General features: G+C 56.6%; 1 protein-coding gene across 2 annotated transcripts; it reads left to right on the top strand.

The window, feature by feature from the left end:
• The first annotated feature begins 1497 nt into the window (after positions 1 to 1497).
• Positions 1498 to 27481, top strand: SPINT2 (serine peptidase inhibitor, Kunitz type 2). Of its 2 annotated transcripts, XM_062177235.1 has the most exons (7): positions 1498 to 1985; positions 21936 to 22106; positions 24138 to 24197; positions 25024 to 25077; positions 25400 to 25561; positions 25739 to 25777; positions 26950 to 27480. In XM_062177235.1, the coding sequence occupies exons 1-7, from the start codon at positions 1880 to 1882 to the stop codon at positions 27114 to 27116; spliced, it is 759 nt and encodes a 252-aa protein (XP_062033219.1). In that variant the 5' UTR covers positions 1498 to 1879; the 3' UTR covers positions 27117 to 27480. The 2 variants fall into 2 exon arrangements, with proteins under 2 accessions (XP_062033219.1, XP_062033220.1); XM_062177236.1 differs by lacking the exon at positions 24138 to 24197 and having other exon boundaries at positions 26950 to 27481.
• The last annotated feature ends 497 nt before the right edge of the window (positions 27482 to 27978 follow it).

The following is a 27978-nucleotide window of genomic DNA, read 5'->3' as shown; positions in this document are numbered from 1 at the left end:
CACTCCCCAGATGGCCACAATGGCCAGAGCTGTGCTGATCCGAAGCCAGGAGCCTCCTCTGGGTCTCCCATGCAGGAGCAAGGGCCCAAGCACTTGGACTATCTTCCACTGCTTTCCCAGGCCATAGCAGAGAGCTGGATCAGAAGTGTAATAGCTGGGACTAGAACTGGCGCCCAAATGGGATGCCAGCACTTCAGGCCAGGGTTTTAACCCGCTGCACCACAGCGCGGGCCCCTACTTATAAAAGATTTATTTACTTACTTGAAAGGCAGGGTGCAGGGCATAGCGGGTAAAGCTGCCACCTGCAGTGCCAGCATCCCATATGGGCACCGGTTCAAGACCCAGCTCCTCTACTTCCTATCCAGCTCTCTGCTATGTCCTGGGAAAGCAGTGGAAAATGGCCCAAGTCCTTGGGCCCAGGTGTCTGTCTGTCTGTCTGTCTCCCCTTCTCTGGTGTAACTCTGACTTTCAAATAAATAAATAAATCTTTAAAAAAAAAGAAAGAAAGAAAGAAAGAAAGGCAGAGTGGTAGAGGGGGAGGGAGAGAGAAAGAGATCTTCCACCTGCTGGTTCACTCCCCAAATGGTTGCAATGGCCAGGGCTGGGCCAGGAGCCTGGAACTCCATCCTGATCTGCCACATGGGTGGGAGGAGCCCAAGCACTTGGCCATCTTCTGCTGTTTTCCCAGGAGCATTAGCAGGGAGCTGGACTGGAGGTGGAGCAGCCGGGACTCGAACTGGTGCTCATATGGGATGCCAGAGTTGCAGGTGGCGGCTCAGTGCCGGCCCCATTTCGTAATGCATTTATTTTAATTCTCTCGACTGTCCTATGCTTCTACGCGTACCCTACTCCACCGCCGCGGAGAATTAGCTCATATGTGTCCCCCCCACAACAGACAGACTCCCAGGCTGGGTCAGGTGTTTTCCTGCTCTGGGGTCTTGTCACTCTGCCTAAGCTTTCCTATTGCAGCCCTGACAACCTTCTACTCTACTGTCTGGTGAAGTCTGTCTCGGGACTTGTATGGGGAACCCGGGAGGCAGGGCCCAAGGCAGCTGCTCTTTCTCAGGTCCACCACCTCCTCCAGGAAGCCCTCCCAGGCCCTCTGTCAGGGCCTCTGGGCTCTCTCCATCAGAGCCCCGATGGCATCACTGCTCTGGACTGTTTCTTGTGTAGTGACACACAGTGGCCGCCGCTGGGTCTCCAGGAAGAAAAAAAAATGCCTTACCTACAAGGGAAGACTGAGACCCAAACCACAAGGTTTCCAAGAAACGCGTGTCAGCCGCCCTCTCCCCCCTTCTCCAAGGATCAGCTCAACAGCAAAGGCACGCACACGCGGTCGCCCACGTCCCTGGCTCGGCGCTTCGCGGGCTGCTGCCCCCACGCGGCCAGGTCCGGCTAGGGGTGGGGCCAGCGCAAGCCACGCCCTCCCGGCCCCAGGTGCACCGAGGGCGGGGGAGCGGCCGCCCAGGTGTCTGCCATCTGCGCCTGCGCCCTGCACGCTCCGCCCCGCCAGGTGCGCCCCGCCTCCCGCCTGGCTGGCCAACTTCTAGCTGCTTCCAGGCGTCCGCCATTGGCTTTGGCGTCCCCCCGAGTGTCTGGGGGTGCGGCGCGGTTCGGGACCAGGGAGGGTCGCGGGGTGTCGCTGGGCGCGAGCGCGGAGAGGGCCGAAGCGGTCCCGCGCGCTTTCGGTTTCCCAGGTCCGCGAACGGGCCTTGCCGGAGGCGTGCCCACTCCGCGGACCCTCGAGGGGCGCCGGCACCTGGGCGCGCGGCCCTCCAGTGCGCGTGCGCGGACAGGGTCTTCGCGCACCTGATCGCGAGAGAGACCCCAACGGTCGGCGGCTTGAGGCCTCGCCTGGGCGTCCCGGGTGGAGCCGGTCATGGCGCAGCTGTGTGGGCCGAGCCGCTGCCGGGCGCTCCTCGCCCTGCTGGCATCGCTGCTGCTCTGCCGGGCCGAGGCGGCCGGCGGGGAGCGAAGCATCCACGGTGAGGACCCGGCGGGCGCCCCGCAGGAACGGGTGGCGGGGAGGCCGGAGGCGGGGTCCGAGGGGCGACAGGGTGGCGTCCGGGAGCGCGGTGGAGCCGTCGGCGGGCGCCGAGGGGGCCCGGGGGGAGCGGGGGTCGCGGCCCGGGAAGCCGACCCGAAGACCGCATCAGAGCCCTGGCGGCGGGGTCAGCGTCCGTGCCGGCCCCTTTGGGCGCTGGGCAGCGGCTTCCGTGAAAGCTGTCTGGGTAGAGTGGGTGCCCAACAAGAAAGGGGTTGCCCAGCGGGAGCCGCACGGAGGAGGAGGAGGAGGAGGAAGTTGGCTTCAGGGGCGAAGGTGGGCCCGAGCAGCTGGGCGTCTCCCTGTGCTGGGGCAACCTGAGCTGCCCCAGACTGGCACCAGCGGGTTCTGGGAGCAGGGATTCCTTGATCCCGCCACACTTAGAGGGTCCCTGCTGTGTGTCGGCGGCCTGCGGGCACAGACAGGCCAGGTTGCCGCATTCACAGCGCTTGGGTCCTAGTGGGAGAGACAGGGTGAAGGGCTGGGACAGGGTGCCACGCGGGAAGTGGGGGACAGGGCTGTCCCGGGTGCTCTCCCACCAAGAGAGAGGAGGAGAGCCGCGGGGCATCCTCGAGGACCGTGTCTCTTAGAGCTGGTGGAGCGCAGAGGCCTCGAAGCCCAACAAGCTTGGTCGTTTTTCCAGAACAAGTCAGAGCCCCTGAGGCCGGAGCGGGAGTGGGGGGGTGGGGGTGGGAGGAGAGGGCAGGAGCCACAGGGCTGGGGAGGGGAGAGGGGGAGAGCAGGAAGTGAGCCTAACTCTTGGGGGATGGTTAGCTTCCCTGTGCCTGAGGCAGGAGAAACAAGACCTGGTGTAGAGAATTCGCTCCTGGGGCCCAGGAATGGGGGCTGGGGGTGTTGACCCCTCTTGTGGTCTGAACTGGAATCGGGCGGCCCTTCTGCAGTTTTTCGGTTGAAGTAATTTTCTTAAGTCTTATTTATCTGAAGGAGTGACAGAGAGAGAGAGGGCGACACAGAGCCAGGTCTTCCTTTCACTGGTCCACTCCCCAAATGGCCCAAACAGCTGGGCCTGGACCAGGCCAGAGCCGGGAACCCGGGACCTAAGGACCTGGGCCGCCATCTGCTGCTTTGCAGGTGCATTGGCTGGGAGCGGAGTCGGAAGTGGAGTAGATGGGAATTGAAGGGACACTGGAGTATTGGGCGGCTGGCGTCGCAAGCCCAGGCTTAGTCTGCTGCCCCAACGCTGGCTCCCAGCTGAGGCAGCTCTGTTGGGATGTACCTTCCAGGTCCCCGGCTGTGACTCCAGCTGGTGCTTGCCCTGAGCTAGCTAGCTTTATCCTTGGAAGCAGGGTGATGGTGACTCTGCAGGCCTCGTCTGAGGCCACGGCCGTCTGTCCGCGGTGGCCCCTGGCTCTGTGTGCCTGGCGGGACCTCCTGACCTCTCGCGAGTACTGCTGTGTGGCTGGTGAAGTTCTTATCTGAAGTGCTGTTTGTTGGAAGTCGGAACAGCTTAATCTGAGGCAAGAAACAGCTTTGACTTTTTCCCCTGTGCTGATGGCTTTGCTTTTCTAGCAGAGCAAGGTCAGCTAAGTGTGAGGTGCTGCTCCAGCCTTGGGCCGCTGCTCAGGGGCCGCCAGGCGAGTGCTGGAGAGAGAGAAGCCACCAGAGAATGTGTGCAGGGGACTTCGCAATGGTTGATTGAGGGATTCAGTCCGAACATGGGCCCAGGGCCTGCAGATGGCTGGGGTTGAGGTTCTGGGAGAGTGCGCTAGGAAAACAGGGCACAGGGAGCGAGGTGCGGAAGGGCCTGGGTCTGTCTCCGTGTCTCCGGGAGGTGGGGGACAAGGCCACTGCAGGCGGGGAGGGCAGGGAACAGAGGCCAGCATCATCCGCCTAGGTGTGGAGTGGCCTGTGGCAGTGTCTGCAGGGAGGTGGGGTGGGAGACCCGGCTCAGCAGGTGGTGCCTGGGAGCGGGGAGGAGGGAGGGTGGGGAGACTGCGCTGCAGGAGGGGGCGCCTGGGGCTTGTCCTCTGGGGAGAGAGCCTCCCTTAGAGTCAGGGGCAGGAAGGGTCAGAGAAGGAGGCGGGCAAGCCACCGGTTCCAGTCCTGGCTGCTCCACTTCCCGTCCAGCGCCCTGTTCATGCACCTGGGAAGGCAGCAGAAGATGCCCAAGTGCTTGAGCCCCTGCACCCATGTGGGAGACCCAGAAGTTCCAGGCTTTTGGGTTCAGCCTGGCTCAGCCCTGGCTGTTGTGGTCATCTGGGGAGTGATCCAGCAGATGGAAGATCTCTCGCTCTGTCACTCTGCCTTTCAATAAATAAATGAATTTTTTTTTTTAATGGAAAGAATGTACAGGAAGAGATTGAGGAAGTGAGAGATGTTGCTGAAGATAGGTCTTGAGTCCGAGAGGGCCCAAGAGTTGGGAGGGGGAGATGGGCTGTTGGGGATGAGCGCCAGCTCAGGGCTGTGATAGCGTCCCTGGCCGGCGTGAGCCAATGTGGCCAAGGCTGCTTGAGGTGGAGGGAGGCAGGGCGGTTGGTGGCCGCCCTGGACACACGGGCTTGGCCCCTGGTGTCCTGACTCCAAACGGCTGCAGAGGAGGTGGGGAGAACTGAGCTTGTGTTTGTGTTGGAAACTGTCCGTTCCCAGGAGGCCTCGCGCTGCCTTGATGTGACTTACAGTTTCTGGAATTGGAAATTTTTTAATGTAAAAATTTGGTTTTTGACTTTTCCTGAAAATTATGAAGATCTGGTGGAACCAGACCAGAATGCGGCCTGTGTTGCCACGTAGCTTTCAAGGGCGGCTTGCCTCCCTGGACAGGACCTCTGTGTGTCCCCGTCGGTAGCGTGCCACTGGCCTCACTCGATTCCATTGCCTGCCTGCCCTGTCTCTGGGCCTTTGGCTTGTGACCCCCCACCTTAAGAATTTGTTTCATGGGGGCCGACGCTGTAGGCTGTGGGCTGTGGGCTGTGGGCTGTGGGCTGTGGGCTGTGGCCTGTGGCCTGTGGCCTGTGGCCTGTGGCGTAGCAGGTTAAGGTGGAGTCCCATCTGGCTCTTGGCTTCCGGCTGGCCCAGCTCTAGCTGTTGTAGCCATCTGGGAAGTGAACCAGCAGGTGGAAGATATTCTCTCTCTCTCTCTCTCTCTCTCTCTCTGCCTTTCAAATAAATTGAAAAGAGTTTGCTTCATTTGGTAAAAGATCGGGATAGGTGCCACCTATTGCACTGTGTGTGTGTCACTGCTATCCCAAGAACCCTTTTCCTGGTCACCGCAAAAAAATGCCCGATTTTTCCCTCTCTCCCCCAGGTGGTGAATCCCGGAGGAGCAATGCAAGGCCCAGTAATGTATTTCTTCTTCAGAGCAAAACTGCAAAAATTCCTTTAGGAGTGGTCAGGTGTAGCTCCTGCCGCCCGCAGCTCTGAGCCTGGCCTTGGGCATCCGGGCTTGTTAATGTTTACTTGGTGCCTGGTCCTTTGTGGATTGTTCTTGGGAATTTCCACTGGCGCCCGGACAGCATTCATTCCAGAACCTCTAGTACGCTTCCAGGCAGGCCTCCATCTGCATTCACCTGGGTTAATTATAGCTTCCCCAGAACCCTAACTGAGCGGATGACTCCCGCACGGCTCCCGTCAGCTGGTCGGGCGACTCCCAGAGGTCAGAGGTCATGTAACAGGTAGAAGCCAGAGTTGGTGATGAGCTGGGGTGCTCCCAGGCAGCGTCTGCTGCTGTTCTGTCCCTGGTGGGGGACACGCCTGCCCTACTTGCCGGCAGGACAATTTGAGAGACTGATTGAGTCAATACATATGTGCTGAGCGCCCACCAAGTGCTGGGCACCATTTTCTGCTTTGAACCAGACAGCCCGCCCTCCCCCATTCGTGGCTGGTGGGCCGTGGAAAGAGGATCGTGTACAGCAAACACAAACAGGAGTCTGTAAGCGAGCTTCAGAAAGTTCACGCAAAAGCAGGTGTTTATCCTGGGGTCCCCGGGGAGGCCTGGGTTGGATTCCCAGCTCCAGCTCCTGACTCCAGCTTCCTGTCAGTGCAGGAAGCCAGCAGTGCTGGCTGAGGTCATTGGGCTTCTGCCTCCCGTGTGGGAGACCTGGGTTGTGTTGTTCTTCCTGGCGCCCCAGCCCCAGTGGGTGTTTGGCGAGTGAAGCAGGGGATGGGAGCGAGCTCTCTGGTGCTTGCTGTCTGCCTCTCAAAAGAAAAAAACTCCATGAATTTCAAAATTATTTATACCAAAACAAACTTAATTCCATTTTTCCATGAAGTTGTTTTTTTTTTTTTTTTTTAATATTTATTTATTTGAGAGGCTGAGTTACAGAGAGAGGTCTTCCATCTGCTGGTTCATTCCCCAAATGGCCACAATAGCCAGAGCTGGGCTAATTCAAAGCCAGGAGCTTTATCCTGGTCTCCCACGTCAGGGCAGGGGCCAGCTTCTGCTTTCCCAGGCCATAGCAGAGCTGGATTGGCAGTGAAGCGGCACCTGTAAGGGATGCTATCTCTGGAGGAGGAGGTGGCTTTGCCTACTGTGCAGGCGCCAGGCCCTCCACGAACCTTTTGAAATGTCCTTGTCTGGTCGTCAGGGCTATGGAGAGAAGTACAGTGAGGGGTGGCGAGCCCAGTCTGCAGCCGTGGCCTTCTGAGACTCAAAAGAACGGGAGGACCTTGCCTTCGGTGCCCTGAGGGAGAGTGGCCCCTGCACCAGAAGCCGGCATTTGAGAGCTGGGCAGAGAAAGCCGACTTCTCTTTCACCCCTGCCTCTTTCTCAGTTTACCTAGCTGCTATTCCTGCCACGCCTGCTGGCTTCAGGTGGTTGGCCAGGCAGCCAAGCCTCTGTTTACTATGACCTGAGGCTGACGAAGGAGGACCTGTAAGGGATGATGGCCTGTGACTCATGGGGGCGGGGGGGGGGGGGGGGGGGAGAGCCCTGCAAGGGTCACACAAAATGACTTCATTAACCCCAGGTGGTGGCGCCTGCTGGGCACATGACTAACAAGGTGACCCCAGCAGCAGAGCGTGGACTGTGGATGTCACAAGTGGTGTTTCCCAGGTGGTCTTTTATTTTATTTTTGATTTATATGATAGGGAAAGAGAAAGGTCTTCATCTCCTGGTTCACTCCCCAGATGCCCAATTGGCTGGAGCTGGGCCAATCTGAAGCCAGGAGCTTCAATGTCTCCCATGTGGGTGCAGGGGCCCAAGCACTTGGACCATTGTCCACTGCTTTCACAGACCATAAGCAGAGAGCTGGATCGGATAAGGAGCAGCTGGGACACGAACTGGTGCCAATATGGGATGCTGGTGCCTCAGGCAGAGGCTTAGCCTACTGCACCACTGCGCTGGCCCCAGAGAACCATCTTCTGTCTGTCGGTTCACTTCCTGAATGGCTCTAATAGCCAGAGCTGGGCTGATCCAGAGCCAAGAGCTCCTTCCTGCTCTCCACATAGATACAGGGGCCTAAGTACTTGAGCCCACTTCCACTGCTTTCTCAGGTGTATTAGCAGGGAGCTGGATCAGAAGTGGAGCAGCCAGGACTTGAACTGCCTCCCATATGGGATGCTGGCACTGTAGACAGCAGCTTTACCTGCTATCCCGGGTGGTTTCTAACACTATCCTTTTGGAAACTCCCTATGCAGAAAAATTGAAGCGTGGATTCTAAGGCCCAGCAAATTTGGGCTTAATTAATGTGAAGTTTATTTGAAAGACATTTTTATTGAAAGCTATTTTAGAAATGAGGACGAGAACTCAGATGTTGTACACACCAGTGTTTGAGGTGGAAACCAGTTCTTTTCTGGGTCCTGGATTCATGGCTTCTGGAGCCCAAGAACTTTTCCTGAAAGGCAGAGTTAGAGTGGAGAGAGACAGACGTCTTCCATCCACTGCTTCACTACTCAGATGGCTGCAACGGCTGGGGCTGGGCCAGGCTGAAGCCAGGAGCTTCTGCTGGGTCTCCAGTGTGCAGGGGCCCAAGCACTTGGGCCATCTTCTGCTGCTTTCTCAGGGGGCATTGGCAAGGAGCTGGCTCAGAAGTAGAGCAACCAGGCCTTTAACTGGCACCCATAGGGCATGCCTGCATCACAGGCAGTGGCTTAACCCTCTGCACCACAGCCCCAGTGCCGGAAGTCCCTCAATTTTCCTACAGTATTTTGCTGCTGTCCCAAAGCCTGCCATTTACGGTCGAGGAGGGATGAGAAAATACTAGATGGTGTAATGCGATTTCCCAAAGGGTCACTCTGCGCTTTTTCTGTCATATTAATGTCATGGGGCTGTCAGGAAAAACATGTCTAAAATGGCTGTTTGGGTGGTGCTGAGAAAAAGGCTGAGAAACAATATTCTAGGGAGAGGGCCTGTTAGCTTTCATCAGTGTCAGAAAATGATCTCAGATTTGCAGACGGTTAAGAACCTGCGGATGTGAATGAGCAGCAGGTGGTTCCGTGAAGGACTGGGCCTGCTCGCTCCGCCATGTTGGTCACAGCTGGCCCGGCTGGAGGGAGCACGGGCAGCGCTGTGCAGTTGCTGCTGCTTTAGGAAGTGTGCACTTTTCTATCGAAAGCAGCAGGGTTAATGAGCACAATGTCAGTCGGTCTCGTGGTTGTAAGTGTTCTTTCCTCATAAATACCTGGGGATTATTTTAAAGCTTCTGATTTGCTTGTCCTAAAGTGATGCCATCCAGACGCCTGGACCTAGAAGAGATAGGTAGTTAGCAGTTGTGTATACTGGGAACAGAAGCCCTCAATGTAGGCCTCTCTCACCGACCAGAATAGATGGATTTATGGGTCGCCATAAAATAAGACAGTAGAAAGTAAATAGCAAGTTTGGAATTTGGCTTGGGAGAATTCAGAGGCCCGGCTTCCTCTCGGGTGTTAAGTGCCCCTTCCCGCACAGAGCTTTCCCATTCTTGTTCTGCAGGGGCCAGGTACTAAAATCCAGGTGGGTATCTAAGCGTGGTCTCTCTTACCCTAGGCGCTCTGCCTCCCTGGCTCCTGCCCTGTACTGGAGCGGTGCAGGATTAGGTATAGGATTTGATCTGCCTGGCACGTAGGCCTTGCCACTGTCTTACCCTGGGGGAGGTGAGGGTGCAGGTCGCTTGAAGCTTTGCGGATGGTGACGCTGAGTGGTTGGAGCATCAGTTTATCGTGAGCTTGTGCTAATCGTGTGTCCTGTTGGCCACCTTATTTGGTTGGACTTCTCAGTGAAATACGTCATCCTTTATCTTCATTCCACTGTCCTTGTGTTAGTCCAATCTTCATAAAAATGCACTATCTACTATTTATTAAAACTTTGTGCCAAAAATAGTTTTAAATGGTTTATTTTGGGGCAGGCGCTGTGGTGTAGAAGGCTGTGCCGCCTCCTGCAGTGGCGGCATCCTCTGTGAGTCCCAGCTGCTCCACTTCCCATCCAGCTCCCTGCCTTTTCCCAGACAAGCAACTGTCAAGCAGCAGAGGATGGCCCAAGCGCCTGGGCCCCTGCACCCACACGGGAGACCAGGAAGGAGCTCCTGGCTTCGTATCAGCCCAGCTCCAGCTGTTGCAGTCATTTGGGGAATGAACCAGCAGATGGAAGATCTCTCTCTCTGAATCTCTGTCTTCAAATAAATAAGTAAATCTTTGTAAAAAAATTTTGTTTGTCTGAAAAGAAGAGTGACACAGAGGGATCTTCCAGCCACTGGTTCATTCCCCAAATGGCCCAACAGCCAGGGCTGGGCCAGGCGGAAGCCAGGAATTTCATTCAGGTCTCTCACGGAGGTGGCAAGGACTCAAGTACTTGGCCTATCTTATGCTTTCCAAGGCCCATTCCCAATTCAGGGAGCTGGATTGGAAGCCAAGCAGCTGGGACTTGGAGCAGCCAGGACTTGAACCTGCACTCATAGGGGATGCCAGTATTGCAAATGGTGGCTTAGCCTGCTGCGCCACACTGGTGCCGTGCCAGATAATATTGAAGGCACTTAAAATGATTAAAATCCAAAACTCCTTTAATCTTCACAGCACTCTTATAATATTGGTACTCTTTATTTATTTGAAAGGCAAGAGTTACAGAGGACAGATCTATCTTTTTTTTTTTTTTTTTGAAAATTTATTTATTTATTTGAAAGAGTTACAGAGAGGCAGAGAGAGAGGTCTTCCTCTGGTTCACTCCCCCAATTAGCTGTAACGGCTGGAGCTGCACCAATCTGGAGCCAGGAGCTTCTTCCAGGTCTCCCACGTGGGTGCAGGGTCCAAGGACTTGGGCCATCTTCCACTGTTTTCCCAGGCCATAGCAGAGAGCTGGATTGGAAGTGGAGCAGCCAGGACTTGAACTGGCGCCCATATGGGATGCTGGCACTGCAGGTGGTGGCTTTACCTGATACACCACAGTGCCAGCCACAAGACAGATCTTTGATACATTGGTTCGCTCCCAAATGCAGTGGCCCAGGCTGGGCCAGACTGAAGCCAGGAGCAGCTTCTGGGTCTCTCATGTGGGTGCAAGGGCCCAAGCACTTGGGTCATCTGCTGCTTTCCAGACCATTAGTAGAGAGCTGGGTCGGAAGTGGAGCAGCTGGGACTCCAATACATCACAACACCAGTCCCTACTTTGCTTTTAAGAAATGTATCTGCACACTCACAGAATTCATCTCGATGGGGCCCAGGGAGAAAGCCGCTGAGCCTCCCCACTTTATTATTTGCAAACAAATTCAAGTTATAGGGGGCAAGTGCCTTTTCCCAGACAAGCAACTGTCAAGATAGCCTCAAGAGTGACCGTGCATCCCATGGCAGGCAGGAAGTTCAGAGAGAGGTCGCAACAGGTGACTTCGCGTGCCAGGAAGCAGTTTTGTAACCCAGAGCAGGTGTAAATCCCACCCTGACACGCTTTTGCTTCAGCCTGCGCCAAGTTACGGTCGCAGCATTCTCAGGATGGCTGTCCTGTTCTCCGGAGAGCCGTCTCGCTCTGGGGTGGGTGGCCCACTCGCGGGATTGCCCGTCTCCCCGGCATTGCCAGCTTTTCTCCCCAGCCCACGGATCATTCCCTCATCAGAGCTTGGCCTTCTCCGAGTCTCTAAAATCTGCATGCTTTTGGTTTTTGGATGAGCCAGACTTGGACGTGGGGTTTATTCCTCTTTGATGCACGTGTTCTGTGAATGGGAATGATTGGGAAAAGAAGCCCAGGGAGGTAAGGACAACTGCCCCAGGGGACGCCGGGCCTTCACAGGACCACCGCCCTGTCATAGGTTCTCTCTTATCTGCCCCACGCACTGCTGCCTTGCGTCACTCACATGTACCAAAGCCTGTGGACATTGCCGTTGAGACTTGCGTGGCTTCAAGACCTTTGAATGTAGGGTGTGACTGTTGTGTCTTACCTGTGCTCCAGCCTGGACCTCCTGAAGGGCAGGGACCAGCATTCCCAGGGAGTGGGCCCACTGGACCCTGGACATTTGCAGCCTGCACTGCTGCGGGCCTCAGGGTGACTTGGGGGCACACTCTTTCAGTCTGAAAGCTGTCTTGGTGCAGACAATAAATTGTATAGTCACCGTTGTTACACACGAGTTACCCACCAAACATGTGTTACTTGGTGTTTGCTCAAGAGACTAGGCAGTTTAGTAGATTCGGTTTTATTTACCACATAGTTTATATATTTTGTTTTAGCTGAAAAAATTTATGCAAACAAAAAGGACCATAATTCACCTCTGTGGCCCTTTTTTGTAGAAGGCTTTTATTGAGTAGATACGAATTCCACAAGTACAGCTTTTGGATTGTAGCGGTCGCTGGGATGCAGTCACAGGGTTGGAACACGGAAGCCGTTCTCAGGGCTGCAGGTGACGCAGAGTAACTTGTGTGCACGTAGAGCAGCAGGGAGTACATGGGAAACCTTTGAGTTTTGTTGTGAACCCAGAGCTGCACTTTAAAATTTGGAAAAGAAAGAAAAAAGGAAAACCATGGAAGCCTGTCAAAAGTAGAGCTGTTGGCCGGTGCTGCGGCTCAATAGGCTAATCCTCCGCCTTGCGGCGCCAGCACACCAGGTTCTAGTCCTGGTCGGGGCGCCGGATTCTGTCCCGGTTGCCCCTCTTCCAGGCCAGCTCTCTGCTGTGGCCAGGGAGTGCAGTGGAGGATGGCCCAAGTGCTTGGGCCCTGCACCCCGTGGGAGACCAGGAGAAGCACCTGGCTCCTGCCATCGGATCAGCGCGGTGCGCCGGCTGCAGCGCGCCGGCCATGGCGGCCATTGGAGGGTGAACCAACGAACGGCAAAGGAAGACCTTTCTCTCTGTCTCTCTCTCTCACTGTCCACTCTTCCTGTCCAAAAAAAAAAAAAAAAAAAAGTAGAGCTGTGCGTGTGTCTGCGTTAAGGTTGTTTGTTTTGTTTTGTTTTTTCAAGATTTATTTATTTGAAAGGCAGAGTTTCAGAGAGAGAGAGAGAGAGAGAGTGGGAGACAGACAGATTTTCCATCTGTTGATTCACTTCCCAAATGGCTGCAATGGCCAGAGCTGGGCCAGTCAGGAGCCAGGAGCCAGGAGCCAGGAGCTTCCTCACAGGGCCCACGTGGGTGCAGGGGCCCAGAACACCCTTTGCTTGTTTTCTCCTCTTTATCTTAGACTTTGTCTGTATTGGCACAGGTCTGAGCAGTCCCCTGTGTGGCTGTGTAAGTTTCTTAGCACAAACAAGATCTCCTAGTTGGTGAATCTTAGGCCATGGACACCATGGCTTTTGTGACTATAGTAATAGTTGCCCATGTTTTTTGTTTTTTTTTTTTTAAAGAATTATTTTATTTATTTGAAAGACAGAGCACAGAGAGAGGTAGAGGTCTTCCATTCCGCTGGTTCACTCCCCAAATGACCACAACGGCCAGAGCTGTGCCAATCCGAAGCCAGGGGCCGGGAGCTTCTTCTGGGTCTCCCACATGAGTGCAGAGGCCCAAGGAGTTGGGCCATCTTCCACTGCTTTCCCAGGTCATAGCAGAGAGCTGCATCAGAAGTGGAGCAGCGGGACTAGAACCGGTGCCCATATGGGCTGCTGGCGCTGCAGGCTGGGGCTATAACCCACTGCACCACGGCACCTTTTTTTTTTTTTTTTTTTTTTGCCCATGTTCTTTGAAACTCTTGAATTGAGTGACTCTTAAGAGCTCTCTTTGTGGTATCTTTTTTTTTTTTTTTTTTAAATGGATTTATTTATTGGGGCTGGTGCGGTGGCTCAGTGGTTAAGCCACCATTTGCAGCACCAGGATCCCATATGGGCGCCAGTTCCAAGTCCCAGCTGCTCTACTTCCAATCCAGCTCACTGCCAATATACCTGGAAAAGCAGCAGAAAATGGCCCACATGCTTGGGTCCCTGCACCCAGATCTTCCGTTCACTGGTTCATTCCCCAGATGACTGCATTGGCCAGGCTGAAGCCAGGAGTCAGGAGCTTCTTTGGGGTCTCCCACATGGCTGGCAGGGCCCTAGTACTCGGGACATCTTCCGTTGCTTTTCCCAGGCCATTAGCAGGGAGCTAGACCCGAAGTGGAGCCACTGGGACTCAAAGTAGATACATGGGATACTGGCATCGCGGGCAGTGGCTTTGCCAGCTGTTCCACAACACTGGCCCCTTGGCCCCCACTTTTTCTTCTTGAAGATAGTTGAAAACAGAAGAATGCTTCATGACACCAAATTGTGTCATGAAGGCACAGTTTTGTTTTCTTTTTTTAGATTTATTTTATTTACTTCAAAGGCAGAGTTAGAGAGGGAAAGACATAGAGGTCTTCCATCTGCTGGTTCACTCTCCAAATGGCAGCAATGGCCAGAGCTGGCCAATCCAAAGCCAGGAACCAGGAGCTTCTATCCAGGTCTCCCACGTGGGTGCAGGGGTCCAAGAGCTTGGGCCATCTTCTTCTTTCCCAGGCAGACAGCTGGATCGGAAGTGGAGCAGCCGGGACTCAAGCAGCGCTCATATGGCGTGCCGGCACTGCAGGTGGCTGCTTAGCCCACTGCGCCACAGCGCCGGCCCGGGCACAGTTGTCGACTCACATACACTTCCTTTACCACATCTGACTAAAGAACTTCAGGTCCTTAACATCAAGGTTCGTACTTAGCTACAACAGTTTGCTAGCTGTGAGTCATTCAGCTGCTAGCTCTTCTGTCCGCTGGTCGGCATGTAAACGACACTCGCGCGGGGTCCCACTGGCTCATGGGGCTTGGTCCTGCACGACTGCAGCTTGTCCACAGCAAAGCTGTGGTCGTGCTGCTGCCCTCCTGTTTCCCCGTGATAAACTCTGACAGTTCATGAAACTGGATGGCAGAGGGAACTGGCCCAAAAGGACAGTGCAGCCGGGGGGAGGGGGCGGATGGGCGCTGGGAGTGAGGTTGCAGGGATCAGGAACAGTGTGGCTCAGGCGGCCGCTGAGGCTGCTGCCGTTTGAGAGCCTCTGGAAGCGCAGCCAGGGCCGCTGACTGAGGGCGTCCCAAGGGGAGGGCGTGTGGCTGTGGCACTGAAAGAGCCGAGTGCAGGGAACTGTTGGTGGCTGCTGGGAGCGGCTTGGTGATGGTGCTCGCTCCGTGTCTAAGCAGGATGGGGAGGTGGCCACAGCTCAGTTCCAACTCGGCTTGGCAGTTGTTTTGCAAAGAAATTGAACACTTTGATTTCTTTTAGGAGATTTATTTATGTATTTGAAAGAGTAACAGAGGGGCCGGTGCTGTGGCGTAGCGGGTAAAGCTGCCGCCTGCAGTGCCAGCATCCCATATGGGTGCCAGTTCTAGTCCCGGCTGCTCCACTTCCAACCCAGCTCTCTGCTATGGCCTGGGAGAGCAGTAGAAGACGGCCTAAGTCCTTGGGCCTCTACACGGGTGTGGGAGACCTGGAAGAAGCTCCTGGCTTTGGTTCAGCTCAGCTCCAGCCATTGTGGCCATTTGGGGAGTGAACCAGTGGATAAAGACCTCTCTCTCTTTCTCTGCTTCTGCCTCTCTAACTCTGACCTTCAAGTAAATAAATAAAATGTAAAGAAAAGAAAAAATAATAACAGATCTTCCACCTGCTGGTTCACTCCCCAAATGGTGCAATGACCGGGGCTGGGCCCAACCGAAGTCAGGAGCCTCTTCCAGGTCTCCTGTGGGTGCAGGGGCCCAGGACTTGGGCTGTCCTCTGCTGCTTTCCCAGACCATAGCAGAGAGCTGGATCGGAAGAGGAGCATCTGGGCTCAAACCGGCGCCCATATGGGATGCCGGCACTGCAGGCTGTGGCTCAACCCGCTGTGCCACAGCGCCTGCCCTGTGAATGCTTTGACACTCACTTTTTTTAATGTCTTAACTTAAAACGTACTAAATAAATAGGTGTTTTATATTTATAACCAACAGAGTTTTTAATGCTCTAACAGAAAAGTCGTCATTCTCCCTGTTGATTCCAAGGCTGCTCTGTGTGATCTTGTGTTGTGCCCAGCAGCTGCTGCCTGTGCTCGCTCTTGCCTCTTGATAGAAAAAAAGTTGCTGGCTAGGCTCCAGGGAAGACAGGTGGTGGGAATGACCGAGGGAGGCTGTCTGAGCGGCTTCCAGCTCGTGAGGTGCTCCAGGCTTTTCCAGTTGGGCCCTTGGTGAGGCAAGAAGCCTTGAGCTGCAGTTTGCCTGGGAGCAAACGTGTGTCAGGGACTAGAACCCTAGGAAAAGTATTTTTGCTTGCTTAAAAGTGCATTTACCGACCGGTGCTGTGGCATAGAGGGTTAGGCTGCTTCCTGCCGTGCCGGCATCCCATGTGGGCACCGGTTTGAGTTCTGGCTGCTCTACTTCCAATCCAGCTCTCTGCTATGCCCTGGGAAAGCAGCAGAGGATGGCCCAAGTGCTTGAACCCCTGTACTTGTGGGAGACCAGAAGGAAGCTCCTGGCTCCTGGCTTCAACCTGGCCTAGCCCTGCCAATGTGGCCATCTGGGTAATGAGCCAGGGTTGAAAATCTCGGTTTCTGCTTCTCTAACTGCCTTTCAAATAAAAAAGTTTTTTTTTTTTTTTTAAGTGCCTTTACTCTGAACAGGACATGAATCAAAGAAAATAAGTTCCAAGTGGATGTTAACTTGAAGGAGAGAGAAGGCGGGGTTGAAGTGAGGGGCACACAGAGATATGTAAGAATCTGTGATAGCTTAGTCCTTTAAATGTGAGGATTGAGGGGTGGATGTGCGCAGCAGTTCGGTCACTGCTTGAAATAGCCGGAGTGCCTGCTCCCAGTCCTGGCTCCTCTGCTTCTGATGAGCTGCCTGCTGTTGTGCACCCTGGGTGCGGTGGATGTGGCTTCAGTACTCGGGTCCTGGCTACCCATACGGGAAACCTGGCTTGAGTTCCAGGCTCCTGGGTTTGACCTTGGCCCAGCCCCAGCTGTTGCAGATATTTTGTTAGTGAATGAGCCGATGGAAGACCTCTCTGCCTCCCAAATAAGACGAAGATGAAATTTTTAAAAGTGTTAACTGTGGTCGTTGTGGCACAATAGGCTAAGCTCCTTGCTTGGGGTGTCTGCCTCCCACATTGAAGCACTGGTTCAAACCTTAGCTATTCTGCTTCTGATCCTGCTTTTTTTTTTTTTTTTAATTTTAAAAGAAGAATTAGAGAGATATCTTTCATTGGCTGCTTTACTCCCCAAATGACTACAACAGCTGGAGTTGGGCCAGTCTGAAGCCAGGGAGCCAGGAGCTTTTTCCAGATCTCCCCTGTGGGTGCAGGGGCCCAAGAACTTGCGCCATCTTCCACTGCTTTCTCCGGCACATTAACAGAGCTGGATCCAAAGTGGAGCAGCCAGGAATGGAACTGCTGCCCATATGGGATGCTGGCGCTGCAGACTGAGGGTTAACCTGCTGCACCACCGCATTTGCCCCGATCCTTCTCCTTTTTTTTTTTTTTTTTTTTTTAAGATTGATTTATTTGAGAGGTAGAGTTACAGACAGTGAGAGGGAGAGACAGAGGGAAATGTCTTCCATCCACTTGTTCACTTCCCAAATGGCTGCAATGGCCGGAGCTGCGCCGATCCGAATCCAGGAGCTTCTTCCAGGTCTCCCACTCGGGTGCAGGGACCCATGGACTTGGGCCATCTTCTGCTGCTTTCCCAGGCCACAGCAGAGAGCTGGATTGGAATTCTGAAGAGCAGCCGGGACTTGAACCGGTGCCCATATGGGATACCCATGCCGCAGACAGAGGCTTAGGGTACTAAGCCACAGCACTGGCACCAGATCCTGCTTCTTAAAAACCTGCCTGGGAAGGCGTGGAAAGGCTGAGTACTTGACATGAGACCCAAATGGAATTCCTGGCTCTTGGTTTTTGCCTGGCCCAGCCCTGGCTGTTGTGGACATTTGGAAAGCGGCAGATGGGAGGTCTTTCTGTTTCTCCTTTTCTGTCAGTCTTCCTTTTAAATAAATAAATCTTTAGGAAAAAAACATTTTTAATGTTAGAATTTGAAAAAGCTGAAAAGTAGATGCATCGACGTTATTTCCTGTACTTTCCGCACATTTGAAATATTCCATTCAGGTGAATGGCACTGCGGGCGGAGCAGGTGCAGCGGCAGCCGTGCATAGCTTAGGGAGTGCCTGGGGTCTGAGAGTGTGTAACCTCCTTGAGGAGGTGACAGCAGGTGAGTCCAGCCGGCCACCTGCCAATGAGGCTGCGTGAGCCTCGGCTGGCGCCTGCACAGCCAGGGAAACCTGTTTCCCTGACTTCATTCCCGAAGACCAGTCCGCGCTCAGTTTTGCAACAGCTCATGTTCAGAACGCCTGCCAGGAGTCTGCCAGTTGGGTTCGTATTTCAGAGAATGTGTGAGTTTTTTACCACTTCTGATGGGATTCCAGGAGGATGTTACGGTTCCCTGTAAGGGAGAGTTCCACTTCTGCTTCATGAGTTCTCCAGTGTACCCAAATATGGCTTCCTGCAGCTTCACCTGTCTCGGTTACTTGCAATTTGGACACATTTAGACAAAGTGATTTTGCCTTAGCAATTGAGAGCACAGAAGTAGGACTTGAAACATATCTGAAACATTTTTCTCTGTTGCTTCCCAGTGCTATTCCAAGACCAATCATTTTTCGATTATTTTATCATCTCTTAATAGGATTGCTCATTGAGGAACAGCTTCCTGAAAATGGGTTCAGGCAGAGGCGCACACAGGGCCTGGAGACTGAGGCAGGCCCTGCGAGTGTGGAATTTAGGCAATTCCGGGGCTCTGTTTTCCCGCTCAGGGCCGTTGAGTTCATGGCTTTTCTTTTGGTCAGTCTTGGGGGGGGGTCCCTGTGTTAGCACCTGGGCCCCGCCGAGACTCAGCATCCTCATCTGAGAAGCAGGGTCGCTGCCGCCCACTCTCGGTCCTGCTGTGGCCGTGGGAGCGGCGTGTGTGACATACGTGCCTGCAGTGAGTGGGCCGTGGGGGCAGGGCTCTGCCTGTGGCTCAGTTGGGGGTTCTTGTCTCCTGGTGCTCCTGGTTTTGGTCTGGATCTGCCACAGTGCTCCAGTTGAGGAAGGTGACAGCCATGACAGCCACCTGAGTACCACAGAGCCTCTGGCTTCCTGCAGAGGCTCCCTGCAGGACAGCGCCAGGAGAAGTGTCGTGGCCGCGCTGCTGCGGCGTTGTCCCCCGAGAGGCGCAGGCGAGCAAGCGCAGTGCCCGGTGGCGGCCTCGGCGCTCTGCACCCTCTGCTGAGGAGGATCTGGTGGCGTTTGTGTGAAGAGCCAGGGCACAGCTCCAGCCAGTTACTCTGCCACTTAGGATCGTAGTTGAACTTGAGTAGAGAGGTTTGTCCTTTGTAAGAATTTTCAGATACACATAAAAGAGTGGGAACAGTTCAGGAACCCCCAGGTACCATCAGCCAGCTTCAGCGGTACGCGTGCTGTCTTCCACGATTCCTGTCGTAGTCCATGTTCCTCAGGACATGTTCCTCACTGAGACAGCAGGGCGGCCCTCCTCTTCTCCCAGCCCAGCACATGTGAGGCACCGTCTGTGGTTGGTGCGCTCACGCCCAGCACATGTGAGCCGCCATCTGCAGACAAAATGGCTTCCCAGGCCTGCAAGACTGGTCGGAGGCACCAGCAAGTGTGTCCGGGCAGGCCGTGAGCACCTGGCTGGTGGCGCCCTGCCCAAGCTGTGTGCTGGCAGCTGCCTGGCAGGCACAGCCAGCTTGCCTCGGTCCGAACAGCCTGCTCTGTGTGCACTTGCTGTCTGGGGTGCTGTGTGGGTGAACAGGCCACTCCGCCTGCCGAGGGTTGGTTTTCTCAGTGTAGATGAGTCAGTGATGCCGTGGTTCCGTGTGTCTCGAGGGCTCTGTTAGCTCCGGTCAGCATGCCCGCTGGTGCTGATCAGACACTGGAAAGATGCGCGCCAGGTTCTGGGCAGTGCCACGGCGCATTCGTCAAGGTGACGGCCACCCAGGCCTTGACAGGCTGTTTTGCTCTTCCCATGTTTGAGGCTCTGCACCCAGCGCAGAGCATGTATCTGGCTGTGAGAAGCCAGCCCAGCTCCCACCAGTGTGTGTGAACCCCTCGCTTCATTCTGCGTTGTGGGCGCTGCTGGTTCCTCTGGCTGCCCTGGGCTGCGTCGGGCTCTCCCTCGGGTTTTTTTTGTTGTTGTGGTTGTGCTGTAGTTCACCTGTTGATGGTGTATAAGTCCTCTCTGTGACCAGTGACCCAGGGCCCCAACAGAGCTGCCCTGCCTCTGTGGCCCTGGAGAACCCCTGCCTTGATGGTGTTTGTGGGGCCAGAGCGAGGCCCTGGGGGGTCCTCCTTGTCTGCTTTTTTTTTTTTTTTTTTTTTTTTTTTTTTTTTTGACAGGCAGAGTGGACAGTAGAGGGAGACAGAGAGAAAGGTCTTCCTTTTTGCCGTTGGTTCGCCCTCCAATGGCCGCCGCAGTAGGCGTACTGCGGCTGGCGCACCGCGCTGTTCTGATGGCAGAAGCCAGGTGCTTCTCCTGGTCTCCCATGGGGTGCAGGGCCCAAGCACTTGGGCCATCCTCCACTGCACTCCCTGGCCAAAGCAGAGAGCTGGCCTGGAAGAGGGGCAACCGGGACAGGATCGGTACCCCGACCGGGACTAGAACCCGGTGTGCCGGCGCCGCAAGGTAGAGGATTAGCCTACTGAGCCGTGGCGCCGGCCACCTTGTCTGCTCTTGTTGGTGGCAGCTGTGTGGGCTGGGCAGAAGCATGCACCAGGGGACTCCTGCTGGTCTGCTCTGGGACCTTTGGCTCACCAGAAATACCTGCTGCACGTGTCCTCCCAGCTGGTTCTGCTGGTTGTGTTACGGGCAGAAGGTACTCCTGGGTTTTAAAACTTACTATTAAATCGCTCATTTTAAGTGTAAGATTTGGGGCCAGTGCAGTAGCATCCTGGGTAAAGCAGCCATCTGCACCGCTGGCACCCCACGTGGGCACCAGTTGGAATCCCAGCTACACCACTTCAGTCCAGCTCCCTGCTAATGTACCTGGGAAAGCAATAAAAGATAGCCCAAGTCCTGGGCCCTTGTACCTATATGGGAGACTTGGAAGAAGCTCCTGGCTTTGGCCTGGCCCAGACCTGGTCATTGCAGCCATTTGGGAAATGAACCAGGAGGTGGAAAATCTCTCTTTCTCTCTGCCTCTACCTCTCTGTAACTCTGCCTTTCAAATAAATAAACCTTTTAAAAAGATAAGATCCAAAGACATTTGTGCAACTGTCACCACAATCCAATTTTAGAACATTTCCATCCCCCCAAAGATCCTGGTGCCCATCTGTTGATTTGCCTTTTCTGAATATAATTGGTTTCATTCAAATGAAAGGTTCAGATAAGCGGCTTTTCAATGAAGATTGATTGATCGTTACTAAAGCAAAGTAACAGAGAAAGGGAGCTCATATCTGCTGGTTCTCTCCCCAAATGCCTGCAACAGCCAAGGCTGAGCCAGCCTGCAGCCAAGAGTCTGGAACCCCTCTGGGTCCCACAGGTGGGGCAGGGGTGCTGTCACCTGCTGCGTCCACGATGCACATTAGCAGGAAGCCGGGTCAGAGTGGAGCCGGGACTGGAAGCAGGCTCTCCGGCAGGGGTGTGGGCATCCTAAGTGGCCCTCACTGCTGCGCCAGATGCCGCCCTAAGTGTCCACTCCTTGGGTCCTCCAGGAAGGGCTCAGTTGGTGCAGGTGACACCTCTAGCACTTGTTCATCTTTAGCTTTTTTTTTTTTTTTAAGATTTATTTATTTATTTGAAAGTCAGAGTTACACAGAGAAAGGAGAGGCAGAGAGAGAGAGAAGTCTTCCATCCACTGATTCACTCCCCAGTGGGCCGCAATGGCCGGAGCTGCACTGATCTGAAGCTGTGAGCCAGGAGCCTCCTCCGGGTCCCCATGCAGGCACAGAGGCTAGGACTTGGGCTATCTTCCACTACTTTCCCAGGCCTCCACAGAGAGCCGGATCAGAAGCAGAACAGCTGGGACCTGAACCAGCACCCACTAGGATGCCGGCACTGCAGGTGGCGGCTCCCCTGCCACCCCACAGCACCGGCCCCTCATCTGTAGCTTTTTAAGAGAGTGCGCCGACCTTAGTCTCTTGTAGGCCGTCTGGCTGGGATTTTGTAATACACTTTTGTTTCCCTTTTCTCAGAGTGAGGAAATCCCAGGCCCGTGTGCAGACGGGCGCCGTCCCGGCGTGGAGTAGGCGTGCTGAGCTGCCCGTGGCCTGGGTGTGAGTGGGGACTGGAGTCGGGGGCTGCTCCCGGGCTCTTGCAGGGATTGCAGGGTGAAGGCCTGGGAGGACGGGGCAGCCCGCAGGGTCCCGGCATCTGCTGTGCCTCTCTCAGTCACACCTCTGGGCAGGAGGTGTCCGTCTTCGCTCAAGGGACTGGGACAGAAGCAGTGGCAGGTGCAGCACAGCCGGTGGCGGGGCTAGCATGTCTGTCAGGAGGAAGGAATCGCCGCAGCCAGGGCCCCGTGGCTCTGGGGAACTTCTCAGGGGACCTGGGAAACGGTGAGGCCCTCCCTGGCCAGGACTGCCCCACACTCACAGTTCTGCCTGTGTTTCAGACTTGTGCCGCGCTTCGCAGGAGGTGGGGCGATGCCGGGCCTCCATCCCCCGGTGGTGGTACAACGCCACCGCCGGGTCCTGCCAGCAGTTTGTGTACGGCGGCTGTGAGGGGAACGACAATAACTACCAGAGCGAGGAGGAGTGTCTCGAGAGGTGCGCTGGCGTAACAGGTGAGTGCGTCTCGGAACTCGGTGCTGTCCAGAGGCGAGCTGTCCGCCGCACGTGTGCGCCTTCTGTCCCATGCCGGTCTCCACAGCCGCACTCAGGCCAGGCCGCCGCCTTGCTGCCTGGGTGCTTGGGTTTTTCTCCCCTGGGACAGATGACCTGAGAAGTCCACTCAGCCAGGTGAGGAGTCGCCTTCCAGCGGGAATGGGTGTCCTGGAATGCAGCCCCCTCGCGGCCCTCACCAACAGCGGTTCTGTGGGATCAGTCGTGCCCGGAATCAGCGGGAGCCCCAGCAGTGCGCCTGGCTCCACGAGAGCTGGGGCGAGGAGAGGCGGCCCTCTGGGGCCTGCTCGTGCACTCGATCCCGAGAGCTGGGGCTTTGGTGCCCAGATCCTCTTGGGAAGCTCATGAGGGCTCTCTCCCGACGTGAGTGTGCGACTTCCGGCTCTCTTCTTGACACCCTGGTGCTGGGCCCCCGGCGCGCTCTGCACGCTGCTGGCAGCACTCGCTGTGATCACTCTCGGCTTTGAGCTGTGCACACAGAGAGCAGAGAAGCTGTGACGGAGGAGAAAATGGGGATGGCCCTGGCTGGACCCCAGGGTGAGGCCCACAGCACCATGCCCCGAGCTGAGGGCAGCTTCAGGTCGTCGCGGCAAGGCCTTCCCCTTGCGGGGTGACAGCAGCCCCGCTGGACAGGCACTGAGGGAAGGGTGCGTGGTGTTTTCGTGTCACCAGCTGTGAGTATTTTGCCGCCTCTCCTGTGCTCTCCCCGTGAGGCGCCAAGCAGCGCAGACACCTGCCCAGGCTCAGGGAGGGACAGCTGAACACGGCAGAGGCTCTGGGCGCCAAGGCGGACTGCCACCTGGAGCCGGGAGGTGCTCACCTTGAGGGCCACGCAAGCCCGTTTGTCTGCCTCAGCGCTGCTCCCCACGCGTCTGTGGGGAGAACTAACAAGTGCCTGAGCAGCCGTCCCTGCAGTCCGTGGCTGGTGCCTTCTGCCTGGGCAGGCAAGCTCTGTGGGAGCCAGACAGCGAGGATGGCAGTGCGTGAATCCATGGTGGAAGCCAGAACCGCCCAGGGGACCAGGCACTCCCGTCCCTGGGCCTGCACCTTTTCTGCTCCCGAGCCAGCCTCTTGGCAGGTTGCTAGAAGGTTGCCTGATGGAGACGGGGGCAGAACAAGAGGAGCTGCCTGCAAGGGGACTGTTAACGTCAGGTTAGGCCAGCCCAGGCCGCTCCGCAGGTCCCTGGGACCAGCGGGGGGCCCAGAGTCAGGGTCCCTCCCTTCCTGGACTGGCTGGCCTGTCCACCCCTGTTTAACTTGTGGGGCTGGGGAGGGGACGTGGAAATACACACAATGGGAACTGAGCACTCTGTCCACTGTGAAGTGTATTGTCCAGGAGTAGTCAGTGCATTCCCACGTGCACCCCTTAGCTTTTTAATTCTGTGGATGAGTAGATACAATTAGATTATTTGGCCTGCAAGTCTGTTTTGATTCCCTTCTGGTTGATTTTTTTTTAAATAGTTATTTATTTGAAAGGCAGACTTAGAGATAGAGAGAGACTTCATCCCCTATCTGCTGGTTCACTCCCCAAATGGCTACAATGGCCAGAGCTGAGCCAGTCTGAAGCCAGGAGCTTCTTCTGGGTCTCCCATGTAGGTGCAGGGGTCCAACCTCTTGGGCCATGCTCCACTGCTTTCCCAGGCCACCAGCAAGGAGCTAGATTGGAAGTGGAGCAGCTGGGACTTGAACTGGTGCTCAGAGGGGACGCTGGCATGGCAGGCAGCGGCTTAACCCACCGCACCTCAGCACTGGTCCCCTTCCAGTTGAGCTTCAAGTTTGATCCTCAGAGGCCATGCTGGTTCTGTATCTCTGAGTGTGGCGGGCACGCTGCGGTCTAGTCTGCCTTGAAGGCCCCAGGTAAAGCAGAAATGGGAGTGGCCATGAGAGGCACAGCCGCTCAGAGACCGCACTCAGAGTTTTCACTGGGCGGTCTCGGGACGGCTGTGCTCACTGTGTGGTTTATCCCCTTGCAGAAAATCCCAGTGATGAGGAGGCCACCAGCAGGAATGGAGCTGACGTCTCTGTCCCGAGTGGTAGGTTCTTGACAAGGCCCATGATGGTGGAATGAGGCCCCACGTGTGGTAGGGAGAGGCCGCTTGGGAGTTTGGGATTGCAGAAGCCTCCTACCTCCTGCTTCTGTGCCCTGAGACGCAGCAGGCTAAGCCCAGGCCCCAGCCTCCACCTCCAGCTTTCCTCTAGGAGGGTCTCCTAGAGGCCTCCTGGGGGACAGGGGGCTGCAGTGGCTGCTTCGCTGTCCCTGGGGCTCAGGCCCCCACCCTGCCCTCTGGGCTGCTGGCTGTGCTTGCCCTCCCCCCCCCCCCATTCCGCCTCCTCTGCTCGTTGTCACTGCTGTCCCCTCCCTGCTCCACGGCCGGCCTTGATTGCGCTCTGTGTCAGCTTGCTTTGTAGTGCTGGCGGCAGCCGCCCCTGCCTCCTTTATGCTTAAAGGACTCTGCATCGGGAGCCTGGGGTGAGTGGTCCCGATGCAAGTAGTGTGCATACCCTGCGGGGCCAGCCCGGCTCTCCCAAAGGCCGTCCCCGGGGAGCGGGTCCTGCCAGGCCAGTGGGACAGACCGCGAGGGCACAGACACCAGCACCCTAGAGCAGGCCACGGTTGGTGGCTGTCGGGATGCTTCTGAGTCCGGCTGGAATGGCTTCGGTTCGGCCCGGCCACGCTTTGCCTGGGTCCGCATTTACTCCCTGGCGGGGCGCTCTCAGCTCACTCAGAGCACCCAGGGAGGGGCGGGAGAGAGGCTCCCTGTGCAGCCGTCACCGTGTGTATGCCCTGGGAGACGTGGCGCCCATGAGGCCGCGTGCCATGTGCGTGCCCGCCTCCTGACGCACGTGTTTGTGTTTCAGTTTCCAGGAGGCAGGATTCGGACGACGCCTCCGGTGATGGCTTCAGCTATGAAGGTACAGCTCCGGAACCTTCTCTGTGGGCGCTAGGCAGGGCTTCGGGGGCAGAGTGCTGTTCTGGTGTCCCCTCACCAGCTCTGGCTGAGGGCTGTGTGGAGTGAGGGTCCCAGGACAGAGCCCCCGGAGCCCAAGTCAGTGCATGCAACGTGCCGAGAGCCATGCTGGCACAGAGCCATGTGTCAGGGTGGAGAGCAGACTGCCAGGTGCTTGGGCCGTGTCTGGCCGACAGCCTCTACCCTCGGAGGCCCCCCCGCTGGCCACCAGCCCTCTGCTGGGCCCTGCTGATCTCTTCCCGGGGCTCCCTTTCCCTTGCCCCCAGAATACTGCGCTGCCAAGGCAGTCACCGGGCCCTGCCGTGCGGCCTTCCCGCGCTGGTACTTCGATGCCGAGAAGAACTCCTGCGACAGGTTCATCTACGGAGGCTGCCGTGGCAACAAGAACAGCTACCCGTCCCAGGAGGCGTGCATGGGCCGCTGTTTCGGTGAGCCCCCCACCCCGGGATGCCTGGCTCTGGAACCCCGCTGGGCTGGTGGCCTCCGCCCCCAGAGGAGCTGGTAGGGGCCCTCTGGAGGAGCTCCCTGGTGGGTGCGGCCCCACGGCCGAGCCCTCCTGGGCCGGTGCAGCTCTGTGCTCACTTCGGCTGTGTGTTCTCTTGCAGGCAAGCAGGTGTACCCTGCCCTGCCCACTGGCAGTAAAGGTAAGTGGCCCTGCCGCTCCCCCTCCTGCCACTGCCGGCCTCGCCGGAGCTCGCTGCGAGCCCCCGCTGCGCTTCTGTAGTTCACGTTCTCCCAGACACGTTGCCTTTCACTAAAACATCTTTTTGGTGGAAAAAATTTCTACACAAGGCTGGGAAGGCACTTGGAACACATGGTGGGGTTTGTCCCGCCCAGCAGTGTACACAGTGGGGGCAGGGAGTGAGTCAGACACACAAGGCCGTCCCAGCCTGGCAGCCGGGGCGGGGTTGGGGATCTGGGGATCTGTCGCCCACAGGCCTGAGGCTGGCCCTGAGCTAGGCTGGGGCTCTGCAGCATGGGGTGGGAGTGGGAAGGGTCCTCACAGGTGACAGGAGGGGGCCATATGAGCTACGGACCAGTGCTATTGTCCCCAAGCAGTCTGGCCTGACGGGGAGGCTGGCGTCCTCTCGCCTCTGTCTCTGAGGCTGAGTTGTGGACGTGATGTTGGCACAGAGGACCTGCCACACCGGTTTGGTCTCCTCTTGACCTGTTTCTGAGCCAAGACTTGGCCTGCAAGGCCGCCCCCTCGTGAGTGCCGGGACAGTGTCCCCGGCAGGGCCTGGGGGAGGAGTGCCCGGAAGGGGCCTGATGTGGGGCTTGGCCTCAGCCCCACCTGGGAATACAGCACCTTGAGCTGCCTGGTGGGACGGACTGGGGCAATTAGGAGCAAGAAGGATCCTCCCGGCGCTGCCCCCCCAGGCTGCATTCCACAGGCAGCCGTCTCAACAGACACACACACCCACACTCAGAGGCCCTGCGTCACACACACACACACACACACACACCCGGCGCTGCCCTCCCCCAGGCTTCATTCCACAGGCGGCCGTCTCGCGCGTGCGCGAACACACACACACACACACACACACACACCCCGCCACCTGCAGGTCACATCTGTTTTTATTGCAGCCCAGGGTGTGTGCGAACACAGCCTTTGGGGTTGGGGTCTGCGTTCGCCCCAGAGGGGAGTGGTTTTCACACCTGCTGGCCTCCGACTGCTCTGCAGGCTGCCCCGGGCGGTGGCGGGGGCTTCTGATTAAAACGAAGGAACACAGGCCGCCGCTCTGTGCACCTAGCACAGGGCCTCCGGCGGACCCGGCCGTGCCGCCGTGGCCTCACGCACCCCTCTCGCCCACAGTGGTGGTCCTGGTGGGGCAGTTCATCATGGTCCTGATCCTCCTCCTGGGAGCCTCTGTGGTCTGCCTGATCCGGGTGGCGCGGAAGAGGCAGGAGCGCGCCCTCCGCACTGTCTGGAGCTCCGCGGACGACAAGGAGCAGCTGGTGAAGAGCACGGGCGTCCTGTGAGCGCCCGAGCCGGCGCGGGGCGGACTGTGTGTCCCGACAGAGCAGTGGGTGTGCTGTGCGGCGTGGCGTGCTCTGCGTGCAGCTCGCCCGTGGCTCCGAGTCCCTGGCAGGCGGTCTGGCGGTGGCCAGTCGTGTCCTTGTCTTTCCTCCAGGGGTGGTGGCCTTTGCTCACGTTGAATCCCGTTGTCTCCTTTCCCATCACAGACGTGATGTTTTCATAGCTGCTTCCTTTGTGTGATTCATGTTTTTTAAGTAAGCAAAAGCTGAGGGTTTTTTTTTTTATTAGGATTCTGAAAGGAAGAAAATAAATTTAATAAAAAGGGCCTATCCTTTTAAAATAAATTCCTTTCAACACGCGCTTTGTTGCTCTGTGAGACTGCTCATTTCAGCTCCGCCAGAATCGTCACAGGGCACTGGGGTGCCCATGGGAGAAGCAGGCCCGCAGGACGTACTCCGAGGCAAGAAGCGGCGTCGACGCGACTGAGCGCCCAGGATGCTTCAGCGGCCGGTACCCGCCCTGCGCGTGGTGGACTCTGGTGCTCGCTTACCTATTTCTAAAAATCCTGACCACCACCCACTGAGTGGACTTGACTTATTTATTTGGGAGGTGGAGAGATGTACAGAGAGCGAGTGAACTCCCATTTGGTTCATGTCCCGGATACCCACAGCGGCAGGCCTGGCCCAGGCTGTGACCAGGAGCCAGGAACTCAATCCAGGAGTGCCGTGCGGGAGGCAGGGACTCGGAGATGGAGCTGCTCCCAGGTGCACAGGAGCAGAAAGCTGACCTGAGTCGCTGGAGCCAGGAGTCGAATGCCGGTGCTCTGATGTGAGATGGCCGAACACCTGCCCCCGCTGAGCGTGG

Source organism: Lepus europaeus, chromosome 19, assembly GCF_033115175.1.
Source record: "Lepus europaeus isolate LE1 chromosome 19, mLepTim1.pri, whole genome shotgun sequence".
Lineage (NCBI taxonomy): Eukaryota > Metazoa > Chordata > Mammalia > Lagomorpha > Leporidae > Lepus > Lepus europaeus.
This window is presented reverse-complemented; position numbering and strand designations above follow the sequence as displayed.

Excerpts from the sequence above, each read along its gene's own strand:
- SPINT2 (XM_062177235.1), top strand. The coding sequence starts at position 1,880 with ATGGCGCAGCTGTGTGGGCCGAGCCGCTGCCGGGCGCTCCTCGCCCTG. Across the intron at positions 1,986-21,935 it reads CGGGGAGCGAAGCATCCACG|ACTTGTGCCGCGCTTCGCAG; the intron begins GTGAGGACCCGG and ends CCTGTGTTTCAG. Across the intron at positions 25,562-25,738 it reads GTGCATGGGCCGCTGTTTCG|GCAAGCAGGTGTACCCTGCC; the intron begins GTGAGCCCCCCA and ends GTTCTCTTGCAG.